General features: G+C 41.3%; 1 protein-coding gene across 1 annotated transcript in view; it reads left to right on the top strand.

Annotated features, from left to right (window-relative positions):
- Nucleotides 1-1,292: 1,292 nt before the first annotated feature.
- The window catches only part of MANBA (mannosidase beta), a 47,245-nt gene continuing 28,737 nt past the window's right edge, over nt 1,293-19,800 (top strand). Inside the window, exons 1-6 of the mRNA XM_064450031.1 lie at nt 1,293-1,625; nt 10,015-10,109; nt 10,602-10,707; nt 12,640-12,810; nt 15,423-15,546; nt 17,948-18,123. Coding sequence (XP_064306101.1) covers nt 1,422-1,625; nt 10,015-10,109; nt 10,602-10,707; nt 12,640-12,810; nt 15,423-15,546; nt 17,948-18,123 — 876 coding nt within the window. The 5' untranslated portion in view covers nt 1,293-1,421. The remainder of the gene's footprint in view (nt 1,626-10,014; nt 10,110-10,601; nt 10,708-12,639; nt 12,811-15,422; nt 15,547-17,947; nt 18,124-19,800) is intronic.

Here is a 19,800-nt window from a genome sequence, read left to right as displayed (position 1 = left end):
AAAGCAACTGCTTTCTAATTTGCTCACAGCTGAGCAGCCATACAGGGAATGTAGCCTTGAATGTTCTTAGATATTCCTTTGTTTTGTGCTGTTGCAACCTTTGGAAGGTACGTGGGCTAGTCGCTCTTGTAATTGTGAGAGTCTTTGAAGTCTGAGCGCTTTTCTATATTGTGAAATGAGATTCAGTGGATTTCAGAGCTCTTTTCCACCTGCTGTACAGCTTCAGCTGGAGGAACATCCAGACAAAGTGCAGCCATGCCATGGTGTGAAACATCTCCAATTCACAGAGGTGATTTAAACCCCTCTGCACCGGGGGTAGCTGGCTACCCGTTAAAAGAGTAGTTCAGGCTGCTGATTGCCTTTTGTTCCTTCCACTGAACCATTTAAACACTTGTTGCTTTAATTCCTGGTTTGGGGCTGTGACTGAAGGGATTAAGCTAGGTGAGGGCATGAAGGAAAGGTACAGTGTGGTTTGGAAACCATACTTCAGGTTGTTTCTTTGGAGCTGACCTTTCTGCTCCTTTGCAGGTGAACAAACTCAACACAGCAACAGTGCTTAGCACTGCTTTATGAGGAAAGCAGAGTACTTTTTTAATTAGATGTTCATGACGTTTGTTCTGGTTTTATATGCCTCTAATTTTATGGGGAAAGAGGGAGGTGGAAGTGTGAGGCTATGTAAGAAGATCTCATGACTTGAGGGAGCCAATACTGAAAGTACCTGTTGCAGTGTTGTCACAGCTCTTCTCCCCTCATTCCTCCCCCTTCACTGCAGTTTTCTAGAGCTCTAAGTAAATTCACTACATCTGAAAGATTTGTAACCTTATACTGCTCCTATTATCAGTGTTCCACTGTGTCTCTTCTTGGAGCAAAAAACCAGAGGTTTTTGGGGTGGGTTTTTTGTTTGTTCTTTCCTTCTTTTTTCTGCTGTTAATGCATCTGCCCGGCTGGGTGGGCCTTTCTCTCCTCGCGTCCTGCCGACTTACTTCAACAGCCGCTTGAGGGGGGGGGGCGGGGGTGCGTGCGCAACTGCCCGTCACGGCTTCAGCCGGGGAGGGGGCGGGAAAGCGGTCCCGGCCCCCTCGCTTGCTGCCGGGGCCGTACTGGGCGGGCTGCCCTCAGCCGCCAGCGGCGGGGGGGAGCCGCGCTTCGGCTGACGGGAAACCCGAGGGGGAGCCGCGCTCGCTCTCCCGTAGCAGCGCCATCTTCCCTTCCCGTCCTACAGCCGGACCGTTGAGTGGCCCCGTGAGGCGGCGCGCGCCCGCCCCCAACGGCCGCCAAAGGTCCGAAGCGCCGCCCCAGCCCTCTAAGGACGCGTTCCCCGCTGCCTGTGTGTCTGTCCGTCCGTCCTCCCGCAGCAGCGTCTCCGCGGGCCGTGGCGGTGAGGCGGCCTGAGGCGCGGGCGGGCGGGCGCCGCCGCCGCCATGGGCCGAGCTGTGCCGCCGCCGCCGCTGCTGCTGCTGCTGCTGGCGGCTGCGGGCAGGGCCGGCGCCTCGGCCGCGGGCGGCCCGGAGGTGCGGAGCCTGCGGGGGAGCTGGCGGCTGGGAAACGGGAACGGCTCGGTGGTGCTCCGAGGGGAGGTGCCGGGCTGCGTGCACACCGCCCTGCACCGCCGGGGCATCATCCAGGTACGGTAGGCGGGCGCGCCGGCACACCTCGCCCGGCCACCTCCCCTCGCCCTCGGCGGCGTCCCGGCGCTGGGGCCGTGCCCGGGGCGCGGTGGGGACAGCCAGGCAGAGCGCCCGAGGAGAGGCCTCGCGCCCGCTGCGCTGCTCCGAAGCGGGCCGTAACGGGCAGAAAAGTCCAGCCCTCCGTGTCAAAATGTCCTGAAGCACGGTTAAAGGCAGCCCCTTCAACCCCCAGAACACTGCTCTATCCCGGCAGCTGCCTCAACCGCTGCAGGTTTTGCTAGCGTTGCTGGTGCAGCAGCCAGACTTTGTTTCCTTAGCCCTTCGAGTGGCAAAGAGTTTGGTGGCTGCAGTATCCTCAGGTGGGTAACTGGAGGTTACCCACGGCAGGGCAGCCCCAGACTGGGCCAGGGGTACAAATGCAAGCCCGTGCGCTGCAGTGCATGAGATTCTGTGGTTCTGACATGGAACCAAGATGCTGACACCAGACACCTATAACATCACAGCGTGTAAGTCGTGTTTACCTGCAGTATTACTTCAAACGAATGAAAAGCTAAACCCACCCTGCTGAACTTTGACTTGCTGATGCAAGAAGTCTAGGGATTTCAGGCATTTCAGTCCATTACAAAAATCCTTTTAACACTTGCAGAACACATCAATTGAGACTATAATCCCGTGCTGCCTAAAGGAAGTATATTTTGAAACATGAGTATAAAACTGTTACATTTAAAAGACTAGTTCCTGCCTTAACACTTTTAAGAAGCTTTGCTACTTCTGTTTATTATCGACGCTTTTAGTTTTTAGATTTATGCAAACATAGTGACTGCTTTCTGGAACAGGTGATCAAAACTGCAGTTGTAGATTGGTAGCAAAGTATCCTGATACCAGCATAAGCTGCTTGGCACCGAGACCTGACAAGAAACATGGCACTAACTGGGTCATCGTTCAAATAGGATGTCTTTTTTAAAAGGAAATATGTGGAAAGTGAAACATGTACCTGGGAAAAGGAAAAGAGATACAACAATGAAGTTAACAAAATAATCTATAAAACTGATACACTTCTGTGCTAGAAAACGTGAAGTTCTCTCATACGTTGTCTGAGTATATCAGATGTAACAATATATTGTATTTACTGTGTGCCCAATGTTGCATTTCTTGTACAGCATTTATTTAAAAAATGCATTCTGGATGCATGTGTTTTATGTTTTCTATTCCCTAGATTTATTCTTCAGATTATTATCCTGCTCTGCTCGGACTAACGTTAGAGTGGTATAAGGAGAAAGTGACGCCACTTTGGGAGGATAATTTTAGCATTATTCTGTGTTGGCATAGGTTGGGAGTCCCAGAACTAATAATAGATTCCAAAGAGTGTCATTGCCAGATAAAAGAAATAGTCAACATTGGAAAAGTAAATACACTAAGAAGGGATAAGCTGAGCCATGAAGGTCTGTTGTTTCAACATCTGCGTGCTAAGTGACATGACATTTTGAACATATGCAATTATGGTTTCAAAATGACTTCTCTAAAGTTTTAAAAAGTGCAGTGGGCAGGTAGACTATATATGGAGGAACAGTGCCAGTTTCTCCCATGCAATAGTGTGTAAGATAAACTGAATGCCTCAGATGTTCAGCTGTGCTGGGAGGTGTTGCTCTGAAGAAGTGTGAATAATCATTCCGGAGAAACTGTGACCAATGCACTGACTCATGCACGCGAGATAATGACATAATGAAAGACTCACATTTAACTACTCATATTATGTACTCTTATGAAGTGAGAAAATGCGACTTCTAATGTAGCTGCATTGCTGTAAACTGACTTGTACTTTTAGTCATTTTAAGCAGCAGAATGATTTTTGGAAATGAGGCTGCGATCATGAACTCTCATGTGCCTGGGCAGGATCCCAAGCCTGCACAGAGGTGTGAAAGCTTAGTCAGCCTGCTGGCCAGCAGCATGGGTCTGGCTAATGGGTAGATGGGTGCTTGGCTAATTAAATCGATGATGGTTGGTTGTGGACACTTAGAACATGTTTATGTGAATGCAAGTATGAACTTGCTCCAGACACGTGCTGATATGGCCGGGTATGAACCTGCTGTAGTCTGGAAACTGTTGCTAAATTGGTACCGTCTGTCGAGGAGCTGAGTTAACTGAAATACTTCGCTAGTGTGGTTGCTTGACCTCTGGACTGGAGCTGGCTGGTGTCTGCCTAGTTCCAAGCTCAAAATGAGCTAACTTTTTTCGACGAATGGGTGTGTACAGGTAACTTAAGATCAATTTAAACCCATTCTTACTCAGTTTAGCAAAGCCCAGTTTACAGAAAGAAGAGTTCATACAAATATTTGCACCAGGATAACTAAATTGTTTTCAAATAATGTTTTGTTTAGAAGATAGAATGGAGAAAATACCAAAATACAGGAGCAGCCTTAGCAGATTTCAAATCTATCACAGCGTTAAATGTAATCAATCCTTGCCACCATAGTTACAGCATTCTGCAAAGCAGCAAACCTCGGTGGTTTGGAGGGAGTCAGTGACGTTATTGCAATGTGTGGCTTCATGCTGTGAAGTGTGGCTCAGTTCTTTGTCCTGAGATTTCTTCATTGCAGTGAAAATGCTTATGACTAAATGTTTTCAAACACAGCTGTCTAAAATCATATTCCTATATTCCTATTTATACAAAAGCACCCACACAGCCTGAATTTTAGAGGCATAGAGTACTGGTTGCTGTGTTTCTTCAGTGCTCATTATCCCTGGCAATCAGCCCTTTTTGGGGTTGTGTCAAGTGTAGAATTAGGAGCTTTGTTATAGTTGCCTAAATACAGAAGCTTTGGTCTTGAGTATTTTTTCGTTTGCTCCTTTTGCTCTTTGCTGTTGTGCGTAGGATTTGTATTCATCCTACTGAAATTGTCACTGGATCAGCGATCCAAAAGCTTATGGCTTGTAATCAAAACTGAAGATTGGTCTGAAAAGCTGTACGAGGAAATAGAAGAACAAAGCTAGTGGGAACAAAATTATTCTGGATAGCAAGACCTGTACGTTCAGCAATCTAGTGAAATCTATGCACTGTTTTTCTGTGTGATTTGCAAATGGCAACTAGCACTGCATCCTTTGCTTCTGTTTCCTCGTGAATTTTTCACTGGTTAGCACCCATAACAGAAATGTAAAACAAAATTTGGGAGGGTCTACTGTGATCTAGACCTACTATCTATCTATCTATCTATCTATCTATCTATCTATCTATCTATCTATCTATCTATCTATCTATCTATCTATCTACTAATATACCCACAACGTGAGTGGGCATCTCATAAATGAATGGAAAGAGGGCAGCAAGAACAAGCTGCTGGTTATTTAGCCTCCAAATTGTGGCTTAGATTGTAAGAGTAGGCTGCAAGCAACTTATTTATCATTGTGTGGTTCCTTTCAAATTTAGGTTGATGTCCGAACTGTTTTTGCCCAAGGATGCTCTAGCTGATTGCATGTCTGTAGCCTTACTTTAGTCTGCTGTGCAGGCCATACATTTGAATTGAAAGACATCTCTCTGACACTGAGGGTTCATTACTCATCTCTCTGGATCCTGGTTCTAGAGATGTCTTTACTCTTTGGCTTATAAAATATACATTGGATGGGCAAATCTTTCTGAATGCACCAAATGCACGTATCTTAGAAAATGCTCTTGGGGAAGATACTTTTGAATTTCCTACTGAAGTATTATTTTCTTCTGCGATCAACCAATGTGGTTCAAATGCTGGATTAACTATGATAAAAGCTCTAAGGGTGGGAGATAGCATCAGAGTATATGTTTGGCTGGGTTCTCTTAATAACATTTCATTATGACTCTCTAGCTCTTACTAATATTTACATGTAAAAATTGAAAAGGCCATGAGAAATACACATGAACAAGGGTAATAGTGCCTTGAATAAAGTTAGTGCAAAGCTTGGGCATAAACACAGACATTTTACAAACTTGTTGCAAGTCTATTGCTAACCCTATGTCTCTGGAAAAAGAAGATTTGCAGAAACCATTTTGGCTGAAACTTTAGTTTTTAACTACTAGTACTACTACATAGTAGTTTCTTTCAGGCACAGTACTGCTAAGCAGTATGTATCAGTAGGTAACTTGTGCATTAAATGTTTCTGCTAGAAATAGTTGTCCTCTAGCATGTACTGTCCACGTACTGCATGATGCCATTTCTGCTGGCAGGTGACTCCTATAAAATTTCAATTCTGATGAATATAGCTATTGTAGCTGGATTTTCTCATCTGCCAGCCATTTGCATTCATACAGAAAGGCTATTTTGTCTTACTAGCTCTCACGTTGTTTTGTAAAGAACTATTATGGGGGGCCTGCAACTGTGATGCTAATGTAGGGGCTGGATAACACTGCAGTTTCTGCCCCATTGTACAGCAAGGGCATGCACTTCACACAGAAGGTTCCCGTGGTCTTGGTCGTACTGGGATATTAAAATGTATGAGAATAAGCAGAAGCTTATGTATCTCAGGTGATATTTCTGTGCAATAGTGTGTATTTTTTTGTAGCTTGTTCTGCACCTGTATAAAATGTGTTGTTGCGTATTTTCTGACACTTCATCGTAACTTAGATTTTTTTAGAGCAACCCAGGGAAAAACTGCATGGGGTATCCTGTGGTTCTAACAGGTTATGGCATTCATTGATGGAATAGTTAAGCATAAGGCGACATTCAGTTTACTGCTTTGTTAGAGTAACTACTGAAAATGAATCACTTCAGGATGAACCTCCAAAACTCATATTCTACAAATACAATCTATTCATTGCTAGTTAGTTCAGCTTGACTTCCAGCTGTAAATATGTGAAACTGGGCTTGCTGAAAATTGTATAAATGTCCTCACTGCTATCGCTTGAGTTATCAAGAAGTATGTGGATGTAGATGCCAGTCTGAAGTTGGCAACAGCAAGAGCATTAAACTGTAAATTATGAAACATTGCTTGCAAGTTTTATTTTGGTAATCTGTTCAATCAGCAGGATTTTCTTACAGTGTACATTATAAAATATCAGCAGAGTTGAGAGAAGAGCATGCAAAGCAGTTTTAAATTAGATCGTAACAAAAGTTGGGTAAGGCAAAGGAATCTGGTTTTTGTTCCTTTTATTACACTTCATTTTACATGCTGATCTTCCGCCTGAATCCAGGTTCTGTCTAGTGTGATTCAGGTGTTTGCGCTGTGCTCCCCTGGACTCCCAGTTGCGTGGGGGCCTGAAGCTGGCCCTTCATGGGACTAGGGTGTGCCTGGCACTGCTCACTCACTTGGGCTTTGAGCTTCACTTATGATGTGTTCATGTCTCATCCGTTTCCTGATTAACAGGAGATGCTGTTTGCTTTTCAATATCCCTTAAAATCATTGCAAGGAGGAGCTTCCATCTAGCCACTTGGCAGTGCCTTCGGTTTAGTGCTGGCAGGGCTTTTGAAGTCCTGCTGATGTCCTGTTATCTGAACTGGAAATTGCTTCCTTTTGATGCTCTGTAGCAGGGCTTTTTACCTCATCTTAACAGGTGATTTGCTGCTTGCTTACAGCATTGAAGTTGGGAGCAGAGAACAGGCAGGTAGCCTGAGTGGTTCAGAATTTTTCCCCAAATTGCAGCGAGCAGGAAAATGCAAGGCTGTCATGTTTGGTGGGATCTAAAAATAGCTGTAGTTGACTCCACCCCTCTGTGACTTGCTGCCAGGGACATGTTGAGTTAATGAATGTGAAGTATATTTAATACGAGTGCAGTCTATTTCCTACCATCTTTCAAATTCTCCCAGTGCCCTTAAGAGTTTTGAAATTGTCTTTTTTCATCCAGTTTTCTGAAATAGACCTTTAATTTTAATGTGAGCTGATTTAATATGGGATGAAATTCTGTTTCAGATAAATCCAAACAATTTTACTTCTATAGGTACATCTTCCAGCACTCAAAACTGTTGCATTTAGTAATGAAAAAGTCAATAATCTCTCAAGTGTAATGGAGAAGTCATTTTCCTTTCTTACAGGACTTTGTTGTGGTCATGCATTTTTCTGAACCTTGAGAATTGCCTTAAAAGCATTGCTCTAACATTGCCACATGACTGATTTTACAAGCAACGTTTATAATGCTTAAAAATGACTAACCAGTATTAGCATTTAACAGCTTTTCTGTGTGATACATAAGCTGTTTTACTAGTTATGTAGCAATGATGTCAGTACATTGTTAAGTTTTATATAAAGGTACACAGAAGTAGGAGCTTCCCATCTAAAAAGGTGGATGCCTGTAAGGAAGAAACAGTATTTGTGGGAGTCAGAAGGGGCTAATTAGCACCTTCCATGACGTATTTTAGCAGTCAATGCATTTGTTGACGTTTAAAGCCTTTAAACTAATATAGAAGAAAGCCCCTTCAAGAAAACTTTCTGCAGTATGCTCTGAGGACGTTTAAACAAGCAGCTCTGTTTGTAAACTGCTGTAGGAGCCCATCTGGTGATATGATTTCTGCCTCTGATGAAACATTCCTACATTTCTCTCTGCTGCTAAACAACCAGTTTTGTGTTCTCCAGACATCAGATCTTTCTTCATTAACATCTCAGTATCCATGCTTTGTTGGGGAAACAGTGCAGGTTTCTTTTATGCAGGGTCTTGATCTTTGATGAGGCACTGATGTCGATTGTTTGGCCACTAACCAAATTGGTTTTGGCTTTGCAGCCTGCTGTTGCTAGTGCATTTACGATTTGCATCTTATGACTTTTGTTAAGTATTTCACACATACAAGTGGGAGTGCTTGAAATTTAACATGCAGATTTTCCAAAGCGTAATCAAAAATAAAATAGTATATAATGTTAAAGCAAGACAGTTGTTAAATATGTGCTTTTTAAGGACACGTTGTGGGTTTTCATGGTCTCTGACATTTGACGCTTGCCTTTTGTTGTCTCAATACAGTAATCTGAACAGAGTTTGTTTTGTGAGCCTAAATTTTGCATTTTAATATGCATTTATTAGCCTTAAATTTTGCATCTTAATAAAAGTCTGAGATATATTCCCCAAGCGTTTTGCATGTAAAAGTAATGGTATGAATATTGTGAAGTTCAGTAATTTTTCTGGTAAGCTCAAGATGACAACTTTTAGAGATTACATTGTATTACCAATACAGAGGTCACAGTTCTTTCACAGAGCCTGACCCTATTAGTTGTAAAACAAATATGAGATATGAAACAATGTTTTTCAGAAGATTTCAAATCCAGACTGTCATTAGTATCTATAATTACTCCTGAAATGGGGAGAAAAATTGAAGCTTCAGCAAGAGGAAGACGAAAGCTGGGCATATTTTCTTCAGTGTGGATCTGGATTCACAGGGCAGATAGTTAGCTGTGCTGGTACTCTGGAAGACTCATATCAAAGGGAACCTTAATGCAACTATGCTCTCTCTTAGCTGTGTTTGAGTCATGTAGTCCAGAAGAGATTGGTCTTTGGTTTGGGAAAGCAGTTCAGCTGTGCAGCTGCTGAAGAGGACTGAACTGAGCTGTCAGTCACTGACCTGGTTACCTGCATTCTGAACTGTCTGACATGGGGAGGTAACACCCTACCTCTCTGCTGCCTTTGTATGAGGTGCAAGGTAGTGGGTGGTCAGGTCCACATAACTGATTCCTTCAGCCTAGGTGAGGAACGTTGTGACCCACCATAGGTAATAAATACAGCACGAAGCCAAAAAGATCAAGGACACAGCTGAGAGCAGCTGTGCTTTTATCCTTCCTGGGTAGTGTGACTAAAAGGAAAAGAACATATCTGGTATAAATGCACATTATTCTCAAAAGTAGTTGTTTAATTTTATACAACAAACCAAGCTGTGTTGCTTCTCCATCTTCTCTTTCTCCCTCCCTCCAAATATAACAATTTCATTTAGCCCTACCACATCAAGACTAGTTGACAAGAAATGATTGGAGTATTTGCAATGATTTTAAACTCTAGAGATTTGCTCACTGCTGTCCCTAGAGGCCTAAAATGTTGTTTCTTTGCCTCTTAGAATCCTATTAGTCTTACTTTCTCCATCATTACGAGGGTGATCATGTTTCTATTCCTCTCATTAAGTCACAAGCTGTCTTGATTTTTTTTTTAATTTCCAGCCCAGTCATTTCTTATGTAAAAACAAATCTTTCTTCCTCTAGTTTGAGTATGAGTGATTATAGCAAACAAGTGCTGGCCTACATATGTAAAGTCAAATATTACCAAAGCTGTGCTTTCACATATTATTTCAAAGGTGAAAAGGAATATCAGGATAAACTAAATAAGCCAGATTTCACATTTGCAGACTGTCTGAAATAAGAAGTGCTCATCTTATGGATATTGTGATGTATTTCATGTAGTAACACTATTACTAAATAAGTCTTGTAATTTTCTTTTTGTTGCTGTTATTAGGATCCGTACTATAGATTTAATGATGTGATGTACAGATGGATCTCACTGGATAACTGGACTTACAGCAGGACATTCAAAACTCCTTTTGACATCAGGTATGCAGTAAAGCTATGTCTAAAATAGTTCAGTGACATCTTTCATCCAGAATTGCTAGTTAATCCATCACCTCAAAGTCCGCTTAATACTTTTTTATCTAATAAAACAAATTATGCAATAATGTGCAGCTGCAAAGTTATTGCTAAAGAACACTTCAGTAGTTGCTTTTTTCCTTTTTTTTAATTGTTAAAAATTACTTCTGAATCGCCAACTAAGGAAGGATAATACTTAGTCTAATTGGAAGCTAGCCCATCTGATGTCTGGTGGGTATGTGAACACGCTGTGTTGCAGACTTGAGCCACTTCAGCTGTCATCTTAATTTGACTATTTAAAGATATAATGTAGCCACACTAAATCAGACATTTTTGGAGGTAGTTGAGACAAGTGCTGCTAAAGATAACAGTGACATACATTTTTATATTGTCTGTCTCCTGTGTGTTGTTCACTCTAGGTATTCTAACAGTTTTTTACGCATGTGTTATCTTCTGTAGAAAGTGGCAGAAAGTGAATTTGGTTTTTGAGGGAGTAGATACAGTAGCAGAGATCCTGATCAACAATATCACTCTTGGGAGAACAGACAACATGTTCAACAGATACGTAAGTAATGTGTTTATTTCTGAAAGTGCTTCTGTTTTTTCTTCAAAGCCTTTTGTGCTGAGCACTTTCAGTGCATTCAAGCACACTGAAGAATAGATCCTTGGATGCAGAAAGTGTTGACCTGAGGACTGTATGTGTAATCAAGTAACTGCTAGAAAGAGAAGCATACTTTTCAGTAGAGCAGGGTCAGATCTAGAGGTGAATGTGTCTTGTTCTAAATGAGTCGACCCATGCAAGAGGATCAGTTCAGCTAATGATACATATCTTGCTTCTTGGGATCTGTCACAGCTCCAAGAAAACATAAGCTTAAATCTGTTATATTAGCTGCAAATCTGCTTACTAATTGGTATTAGAATGGTTTACATGTGAATACAGAAACGAAAATGCATGAGTTGCAAAGACTTTATAAGTGTTTCCATGCCTTTTTTTATAGAAAGTTTTTGATTTTAAATATTGAGCCTTTGATAACATTGTCTTGCATTTTTGGGCTTAGCCTATGTCAGTGTAAGAGTACTCATCGTGTAATGACTTTGAGTGGCAAAACCATTCAAACTAGTTTTATAGCTTTAAAATATAAAATTATTCTGGGTACCAGCATAAGGGACAATCTTTGCTTTCCTCTTAAAAGAATCAAAAAAATAAAAGTTAAAGGAAGACTGTTAGTGGAATAACTGAATGACAATGGAAATCTTGTGTCTTCATATCTTAGTGTTTACCATTCTGGCAGGTTTTATTGCAGAGGTACTGGCGTGAGACATGAAAGCTAGATTCTGTGATCTGCATCTCTGTGACCTGGGACAGATCACTTAAGTTTCTCTGTGACTTAGTTTTACCAGATGTAAAATAGAAATTTTATTGAGCTTTTATGAAATAATAATTTTTTACTATTTGGAGATTATCTGAAGGACTGCCAGTAGCAGGCTCTGTAGAATTGGGAAGTGATATTATTTTGCCCTTATTTCTGCAACTTCATTCTGTCTCAGATGGTAACAGTTCACGAAACAGCCTTCACTGTAAGACCAGGGTGAACTGTATTAGACTGAGTCTAGGATTACTGTGACCCAGACTTGTGCTTTGTTCACCTGTTCCACATGACAGCTATGTCTGCAGGAAGGACTCTATGAAGGCTGTGTATGGGAGATGCTGTTTGCTTTGTAGTCTTCTGCTGTATGCTGCAGACGTAAGCAATGCTAGCGGGGCTGCTCACAAGTTGGAAAAAATTGTGACTTGGCTTGCCACAAACGAACACTGTGACAAAGAAATGGGCGTTAGCCATCGGAACCATATTATCTTGATAGCACAGGATAGTTCTGAAACTGAAGAATTATCCTTCTATCCAGCCACCCTGAAGGGGATTTTGTGAGCCAGTGAGGAAGCCCCCAGATGCTTTATTTGGTGTTGCCATAGAATGTGTGTCTGTACATTTTGGGGATGAGAGTGCAGGTGGCATGAAATAGAGCCTTGCAGCATTCACGCAAAAGGCAGCTCAGTGCTTTGTGGTAGATAAGCTGGCAGCACAGTGTGAGTTGGAAGGACTCCTGTATAGACCAGCTTTCTGAGCTGGAACAAGGTGTCTTTCTAAAGTTCCAGATGAGTTCTAAGTGAGGAAGGAGGGTAAAGATTCTCTTGCCGTCCTTATCCTTCAAGAACCGGTGTGCAAGCAGAGTGCTGCAGCCTGCAATGGGGGCTCAGTATGGGGAAAGTGGTTTGCCCAGAAATATCTCCTTGTATCTGGAATGTTGTGGTATGTTTTCTTTTTTCAGCTTAAGAAGTAGCTTTTCTTTTCCTTCAAAACGAGGGCCTGTTGAGACTGTAGTTCAAATGTCTTTGAATAATATATGTATGGTATTAAAATCCCAATGAAATAGTGATTATAAATCTCATAAATAAATGCCAGTGCTGTAATGATCTTTTTCTGTTTTCTTGACCTAGAGCTTTGATATTACCAGCGCGATCAAGGAGGTCAATTTTGTCGAAGTCCGTTTCTTATCAGCCATTTCATATGCAGCAGAGCAGAGCAGGTGTCACAAAGCATACAACATTCCCCCGGAGTGCCCTCCACCTGTGCAGAAAGGAGAGTGCCATGCTAATTTCATCAGAAAGGTAGGGGCAGAATTATCTGACTCTGGCTTCAGGCTTGGAAAGAGAATGTACCACGTGCTGTCCTTACAGAAGTATTCTGAAACCTGCAATGTCATTTTATAAGTAGGGCATATTTTTCATTGCAGCTTCCTTCTCCTGCCCACCCTCAGAAACCTGTAATCTAGCATGTCGATAATACAAGAGGCATAAGAAGGCCAGGCTTTGTATTTAGGTGATAAGAACATTTAAAAGGCTGTTTTCATCAAGGAGTCGGCAAGGAGACTTGCTGCTAAGAGAGCAGGATAGCATTGGGAAATGCGTAATCATTACATTTTGATCCACTGGGTGGGTTTAGCAATGTATGCTGACAATAGAGTTCACACTTGCATACCAGTGTAGATTGCCAGGGCTGTAAAAGTCTCAGCCAAGCAGCTTTGTGAGTGTTTGTATTGCTCATGTGCTGTGCTCTTTACTCTGGGCAGCTCTGGCATGTCCCAAGAAGTGTTATCTAACAGAGGACCCATTCTCATCTTATTATGGTGTTGTGAACTGTGGTTTATAAGTATATATTCAGTCCAAACAACAACGTAATATACAATGAGTAAAGCTCAGAAACTCTGATTTAAGACATGGCTTCATTGCTGTTAAAACTTACTCAAGGCAAACTATCATTTGAGTAGCATCTCATATATTTCCGATAGCCTTGCATCAGCTAGAGGCAGTGGCTAGGTGACCTTATTTTTGAATTTCTCATTTTGGGGGTTTTGGCATGTTTGTCTCCACTTGTTAATTATTGTCAATATTTTCAATAAAGTTGTTTTAGAGCCTCCTCAGAAAAATGACTGTAATCCTGTTAATCTGAACCTGGATGTGATTGCCTTTAAAGTTTGTTAATGGAAGGATAGACTCCGTGTTGTCCTGGGAATATCCTTCAGGATTAAGATATTGTCTTTATTACTACTTGCTGCTATTTTTATTTTCACTACATTTTAGAAAGTTGATTAATTCTTCTGAGTCCACTGTGTTTTTTAGTCCAGAGAGGAGCTTGGAAGGAAGAAGGCACTTAAACAGCTGTAGTCTTATTTATAGAGCAAAAATGGCCAGGAATGATTTTATGCTTTACAGAACGATTCCTTTAAATTGGTAAGAAAGTACCTTAGTGCTTTTCCTCAAAGGAGTTGCTCGACTGTACTTGGAAGCTGCTCCAGACATTTCCAGAAACATTTTTAGTTCCAAGTATACAGCAACAACAGCAGCCATGTCACATTTAAAAGTAAACAAACATACCAGGACATTGCTGAAGTAAGCTGGCTGCTTACCACCTTAAAGTAATAGAGAGCTGTGTATACGTTTGAGGTTCAGTATTAAGTACAGTAAGCGTATCTAAATCTTAATAGGAATTTGTGGCAAAATGCAAGCTTTTCACTGGTAATTTACTTCAGTGATACAAGCATATTGTTCTTGTGACATACGATTTCTGATAGCAGTCTCTGCAATATTATTGGTGAAACCTGACAATCTGTCAGTGATTCATTTGTTTACTTTTTATAAAGGGAAAATTACTTTCAATCTGACTTGTTTTCTAAGAATGTGTTGTCCCTGTTTTTACACTTGAAATAGGTACAGCGCTTGCTTCCTGGAAGGCTCTTTTGCAACTTGATAGGCAGGCAGGCTGACTCCAGCGATGCAAGGGATAGGCCATACTTGTGCAATGTGGTTTGCCAAAATTAGCATGCCTCGGCTGTAAGTTATTAGTCTCTAAATTTAGAACTGTAGGTCACTGTACAAGACTTTAAGGAGATGTATTGTATTTGCTTTGGGGGGCTGGGGCTGTGTGAAGCTTGGAGGGCAGCTGAATAGATGTCTTCAAGGGATTTGTTAACAAGAGGTCTGACCAGGTTTGAAAACAGCTAAATGGACAGCAGTAGAGCAGTGTGGGTACTTCTCTGCCTGACCAGCATTTTATAATTCTGACAGTTATTCTGATGTTAGAACCAGAACTAAGCTATTTCTCAACCCTGTTTTTGTTTCCTTTGTTTTTGTATGAGAGAACCATAAAAAGGGGAGAAACAGTGAACATGACTGAACTACAGAAATGCACCACACACACACATCTCTTTCCTTGTACTAATCTGTGGTGTTACAACAAAAAATAAAGGATAAATTATTTCAGGTATACCCAGAGTTTTCGATTTGATATTGTTCTTTTAGAATACTTTAACATTTGTAACCATGAGTTTTCTGCTTACTTTGTCTTTTAGGCATGCAATTAAATACTGACATTACAGAGCTGAACTGAGAGTAACCTGCTGGCTTGGCTTTTGATCTTTCCTGGTTTTTTTTTAAGTGGTGGGCTAGGTGGTATTTTGCTCTTTTACTAATACAAAATTCTGCTATACAAGTATGTTTAATACAATTTTTTAATATATATGGTATAAGTATTAGCAGCAGAGTTCTGGTCAAGAAATATGAGAAAAAATACTGTAGGCTCTTCTGGGTTTATGGAAATTGGAAAATCCTTTCGGTACCTGTCAATATTTTATTTCTAGATAGCAAATAATTTTTATTTCTGGCACAACATCAATGTCTGCGTGAAAAATAGGCAATTGTAACATAATAATTCTGTATTCCAGGAGCAATGTTCATTTAGTTGGGACTGGGGCCCTTCTTTTCCCACTCAAGGAATCTGGAAAGATGTTAGGATTGAGGCCTATAACCATTATCACCTGATTTACTTTTCTTTGGTTTCTTTCTTCGGTAAGTGTTACTACTTTTTATTATTGTTTTACCTTTGGAATACAAACCAATTTATTATTAATTAACAGTCAGTGTAGGGAAGGTTCTACTGTTTTATTATGACTTTGTGTATAGTTCTTACCACAGCACACTGTTTTAGGTCTTGAAACAGTACTTCAGTGCAAACAATAGTGATTAAAAATATTAGAATTCAGAATCTTTTTGGCTTGAAGATCCCCAGATAACTGCAGAAATATATGTACTATAGCTGAGGTATGTCCCTGTTCTCCTGGTTTGAAAAATTTCTTTCTTTTTGGCATGTGTTTTCACCAAGACTCCCAATATGTCTCACTTTTGTCTCAACTTCATTTAAAACAAAGGCAAAGCTGCTATGGGAATTTAGTTTTGTGCTGGGAAGACAAATGCACAGTGAGCAGAGTTTCAAGAGTGCTGAGTTTTTGGGACACAACATGGAGTCTGAGAGAGAAGAGCAGTCATGCTATGCAAGGATAATTTGTTAAAGTTGCAATCTGAGAGGAAAGCCTCCTTCATTCCTGCCACCTAACTTACCTAACAGGTTTCCTCCCTTGACATGGTCTTTGATTTTCCTCTCCTCATTGCAGCTGAACAAAAGTAGTTAATTTTCTGTTGAAACTTCCTGTAAACGGTAATATGCCCCACTGTAGACCACCCGCATGCTTGCTTTCACTGCCTTTTGAGCCCAGTCTTCAGTGGAGTAAAGGCTAGCACATGAGTCCTCTGCACTGGGTTGAATTTCAGCCCTTGGGAATAGAGTTGTGTATGAATAAAAGAGCAAGACGTCACTCCCTGGCTGCTTTTAAAGCTTCCTGAAATAGCTGCAGGTCTTAGCTAGAATTAACGTGACTGGAATTTCCATGGAAAGCCCCAGCACAGGCTCTGTGTGCTCTCTAAAATTTAGTTACAGTAAAAATCTTTTCTGGTCCCTCCCACATTCCCACAACTCCACCTTCTGGTAGGTAAAGTCTTGCTCTCTGAATAAGCGGAGAAAGCAAACCTCTTTCATTCAGCAGAGAGTGGTTTGGAACCAGAGCCAGGACTGATTTGTATTCAAACATAATAACATTTGAAAATTAAAATTAACAACTTGAATTTAAGCTGCCTTTGCTCATCTGATTTAGTGTCATTGCCTTTTGACCACTGAATCTGTAAAAGAGTCATTGTTCTTGATTTCTGTGCCTAGACCCCACAGTTAATGCAGTTAAGAGTGGGCTGGAATTTTTATATGCCCTTGGAGGGGAGGGAAAATGCGGTGTAATGGCTGACCCTTGTGGGGTGGGGTGGGTGTTTCTTTAACCCCTTCAACATTTCTGAACATTGGTCTTCCCTGGGTAATGCTGGGTGTAATATAACCTTGGGAACATGTTCATTGTTCTTCATTCTATAAAAGACAGTGAAAATCATGCCAGGGCTGAATGTAATTCTGAGCTTCTGGAAGGAGCTCTGTTTCTCTCCTGGAGGAAGGAGAGCTAGAATATATACATGAAAAGAGAAAGAAAGTGATTAGTAGTTTGTGTATACAAAACGTGTCTTACTTCTAGTTTTCCTTGTCTTCTGTTTTATTTGCATTTGCTTAGATAGATGTTCATCTCTAATATTTGAAGTATAGGATTAGCCAGGCTGTGTTTGTAGACAGGTAATTTAGCTGCTGAAGTGAATGGGAAATTTACACATTAATCTTGAGTACCCTTGACCCTGGCTTGCCTTATTCACTAAGTTCTGTAAAGGAGAGGACCCTCTGAGGTAACTGTAGAGAGATCTCAGGCAAGTCATTAACTTGTTTCCTCCACCACATTTTGGTGGCAGAAGGGACATAAAGATACATCCCGTCAAGTCTAGACACAATGGGCTCAATTCATCCCCAGAATAACTCCATTCATTTTGTCTAGTGACTCTGGGATGAATTCGGCTCATTTTCTGTTAATACTGTTTTTGTTTCATCAACAAAAGTGATTGTACTGCTGCGTGATTACAATCTTTCCCAAAGAGTACCATGTTCATATGAGTGCTGACTAAAAGCAAATATAATGTCTATGGGAGTTGGTGGGAAAAAAATCCTTCCTGATGAAGTGTCTGGTGTCATGGTCCCTGACTTTTGTACAGAACTCTGAAAAACTGAATGGCCTTTGAATGACAAAAAGAGAGAGTTACAGAACATAAGTCATATTGCATAGTTCTCTTCTGAGTCAGCAAATGTAAGCACAAATACCAAATGCACTAAACAAGATGATTAACCTTGTAGGTCTGGTTCAAACACAGCCTGAAAATTGTTAAATTTAATCTGAGGTATTTGAATTGTTTCTTTGGTGAGAGATCATGTTAACTAATAAGTATATAAACAACAATTCCTAAATTCCCCGTTTTTTTCTCCCCCTTCTCTTAGTAAAGACTGCTCAGCAGTGGAGTCTTGAAATTGAGTCTATTTTTGACGTAGTCAGCTCCAAGCCAATTGCAGGTCTTGTGTCTGTGAACATTCCCAAACTGCAAACGCAGCAAACATTCAGTGTGAAGCTTCAACCTGGAGAAGGCAGCATTGTGCTGCACGTAAACATCAACAAGGTGAGGAGGTGTCTGTGGAACCCTGGCCAACTGCAAAATGTTTCCCCTGGTGTCCAGTGTGTCTTTCTGCCTCCGTGCCAGTTTTAGGCCTCCCTCCCCTTCCTTTCTGTGTTCCTGACTTTAACAACAGTTCTGTATCCCTTACAGGATAGGAGAACACTTCTTTTCCTGTCTAAAAATTCATGTTTGTGGGGCTACGTAGCTTAGTGTCAAAAAGATGATGAAGCCTTTCCCTTACTGCAAAACAAAGGGATCACGTCATCATCCGCCTGTTAAATGAGCTACTTAGGCAGATAAACTTTGGATACCCTGTGTCACTTCCCTTAGCTGGCAGTAGGTATCTTGTCTCCCATGCTATTTGCTGGTCTGACTGGGACTAGAATGTACTACAATATGCATGGCTTTCCCAGGAAAGAGAGGAAACATTCCTCAAACCTCTCATTAGATACTCTTTCAGGTAAATAAAAGCAAAAAAGCCCTGAAGAGAACTTGACCAGCAGTAAGGTTGGTGCAAATTTTGTGGAGTTGTACTTCCTTACATTGGCTTATAGTTCCTTGGGTAGACAAAACTTGTGAGGAGTTTTAGAGAGGTAAAAGATGCTCTAATGAGGAGAGAACTCAATTGAAAAATGATAAATTTGGTATACATCCCAGTGATGAAAGAATTGGTCTGCTTGCGTTCAGAGGGTGTTGGAAAAGTGTCTGGTGGCAGACTTAATTCACCAACACTATTTCACTTGTATACGGTTTGTTTTCTTTACGGGTTTGTTGTGTTTTTTTTTTTAAGAAACTCTTGAGTTTTATCACACAGGTGTAATTAAGAAAAGATATATAGACTTGAGAGAGGAAGAAAATCGGTGTGTCTGTTCTAGTTGACAAATAGGTAGGTGTCTTGAGTTAGGCAGGGAGCCCAGCGTGGCAAAAAGCAGGATGAACTTTGTCTTGGCTTCTTGCTCAGAGAGCAGGGCCCTAGTAGAGCTGACCGTGCAGAACTGAGCCTTACAGCGGCAGGCCCAGGCCAGTGGGCAGGGTGGGGGCCGTGGCAGGCGCAGCAGCTGCCCCAGCTGATGGTGTTCTCTGCTGGAGCCAACAGTGTCATGGGAGTTGCTCTCTGCTTCACTGCCACAGGGCACAGTTAGATTTGTGGGTGAGCGATGTGCTGTGAGCAGGAATTGGGGGCTTCTGACAATTCTGGCAGTTAATAATGCTTGAGGGTCTGCCCTCAAACTTTTGTATATTTTACTGGGTCTACTGATTTTCTTTATTTCTGTGTAACTCTGCATTTGTTTCCCCAGTTTGAATGCATTATGCTTGTATTCTCAAGTTCTCTTGTCAGTTGTGTGAGTGGAAGTGTTAAAGGCAGGCAGGGTATTTATGTTCTAGTGTGCACACTCAGTGACTTGCATACTAATGTGCTTTGTTTTATTTTGACATGAAGGCATAAAATGACAGAAACGTGATTTTTCTTGCTGTTGTCGTTTGACATGCAAGTTACATGAGCAATTATAAATATCTAGTTTCATTTTAAATGATCATTAGACTCTGTTTAGCCTTTTCAGGGATTACCTTAAACAGGCACTGCAGTCTGAAACTTCAAAAATGATTTTGCTTTATTTGACTGCCCCACCCCCAACCTCAGAAGAAATCTGTTGGTGGAGTATGACTGCAAGTTTTTGA

This window comes from Phalacrocorax carbo, chromosome 4 (assembly GCF_963921805.1).
Source record: "Phalacrocorax carbo chromosome 4, bPhaCar2.1, whole genome shotgun sequence".
NCBI classification, from domain to species: Eukaryota; Metazoa; Chordata; class Aves; order Suliformes; family Phalacrocoracidae; genus Phalacrocorax; species Phalacrocorax carbo.
This window is presented reverse-complemented; position numbering and strand designations above follow the sequence as displayed.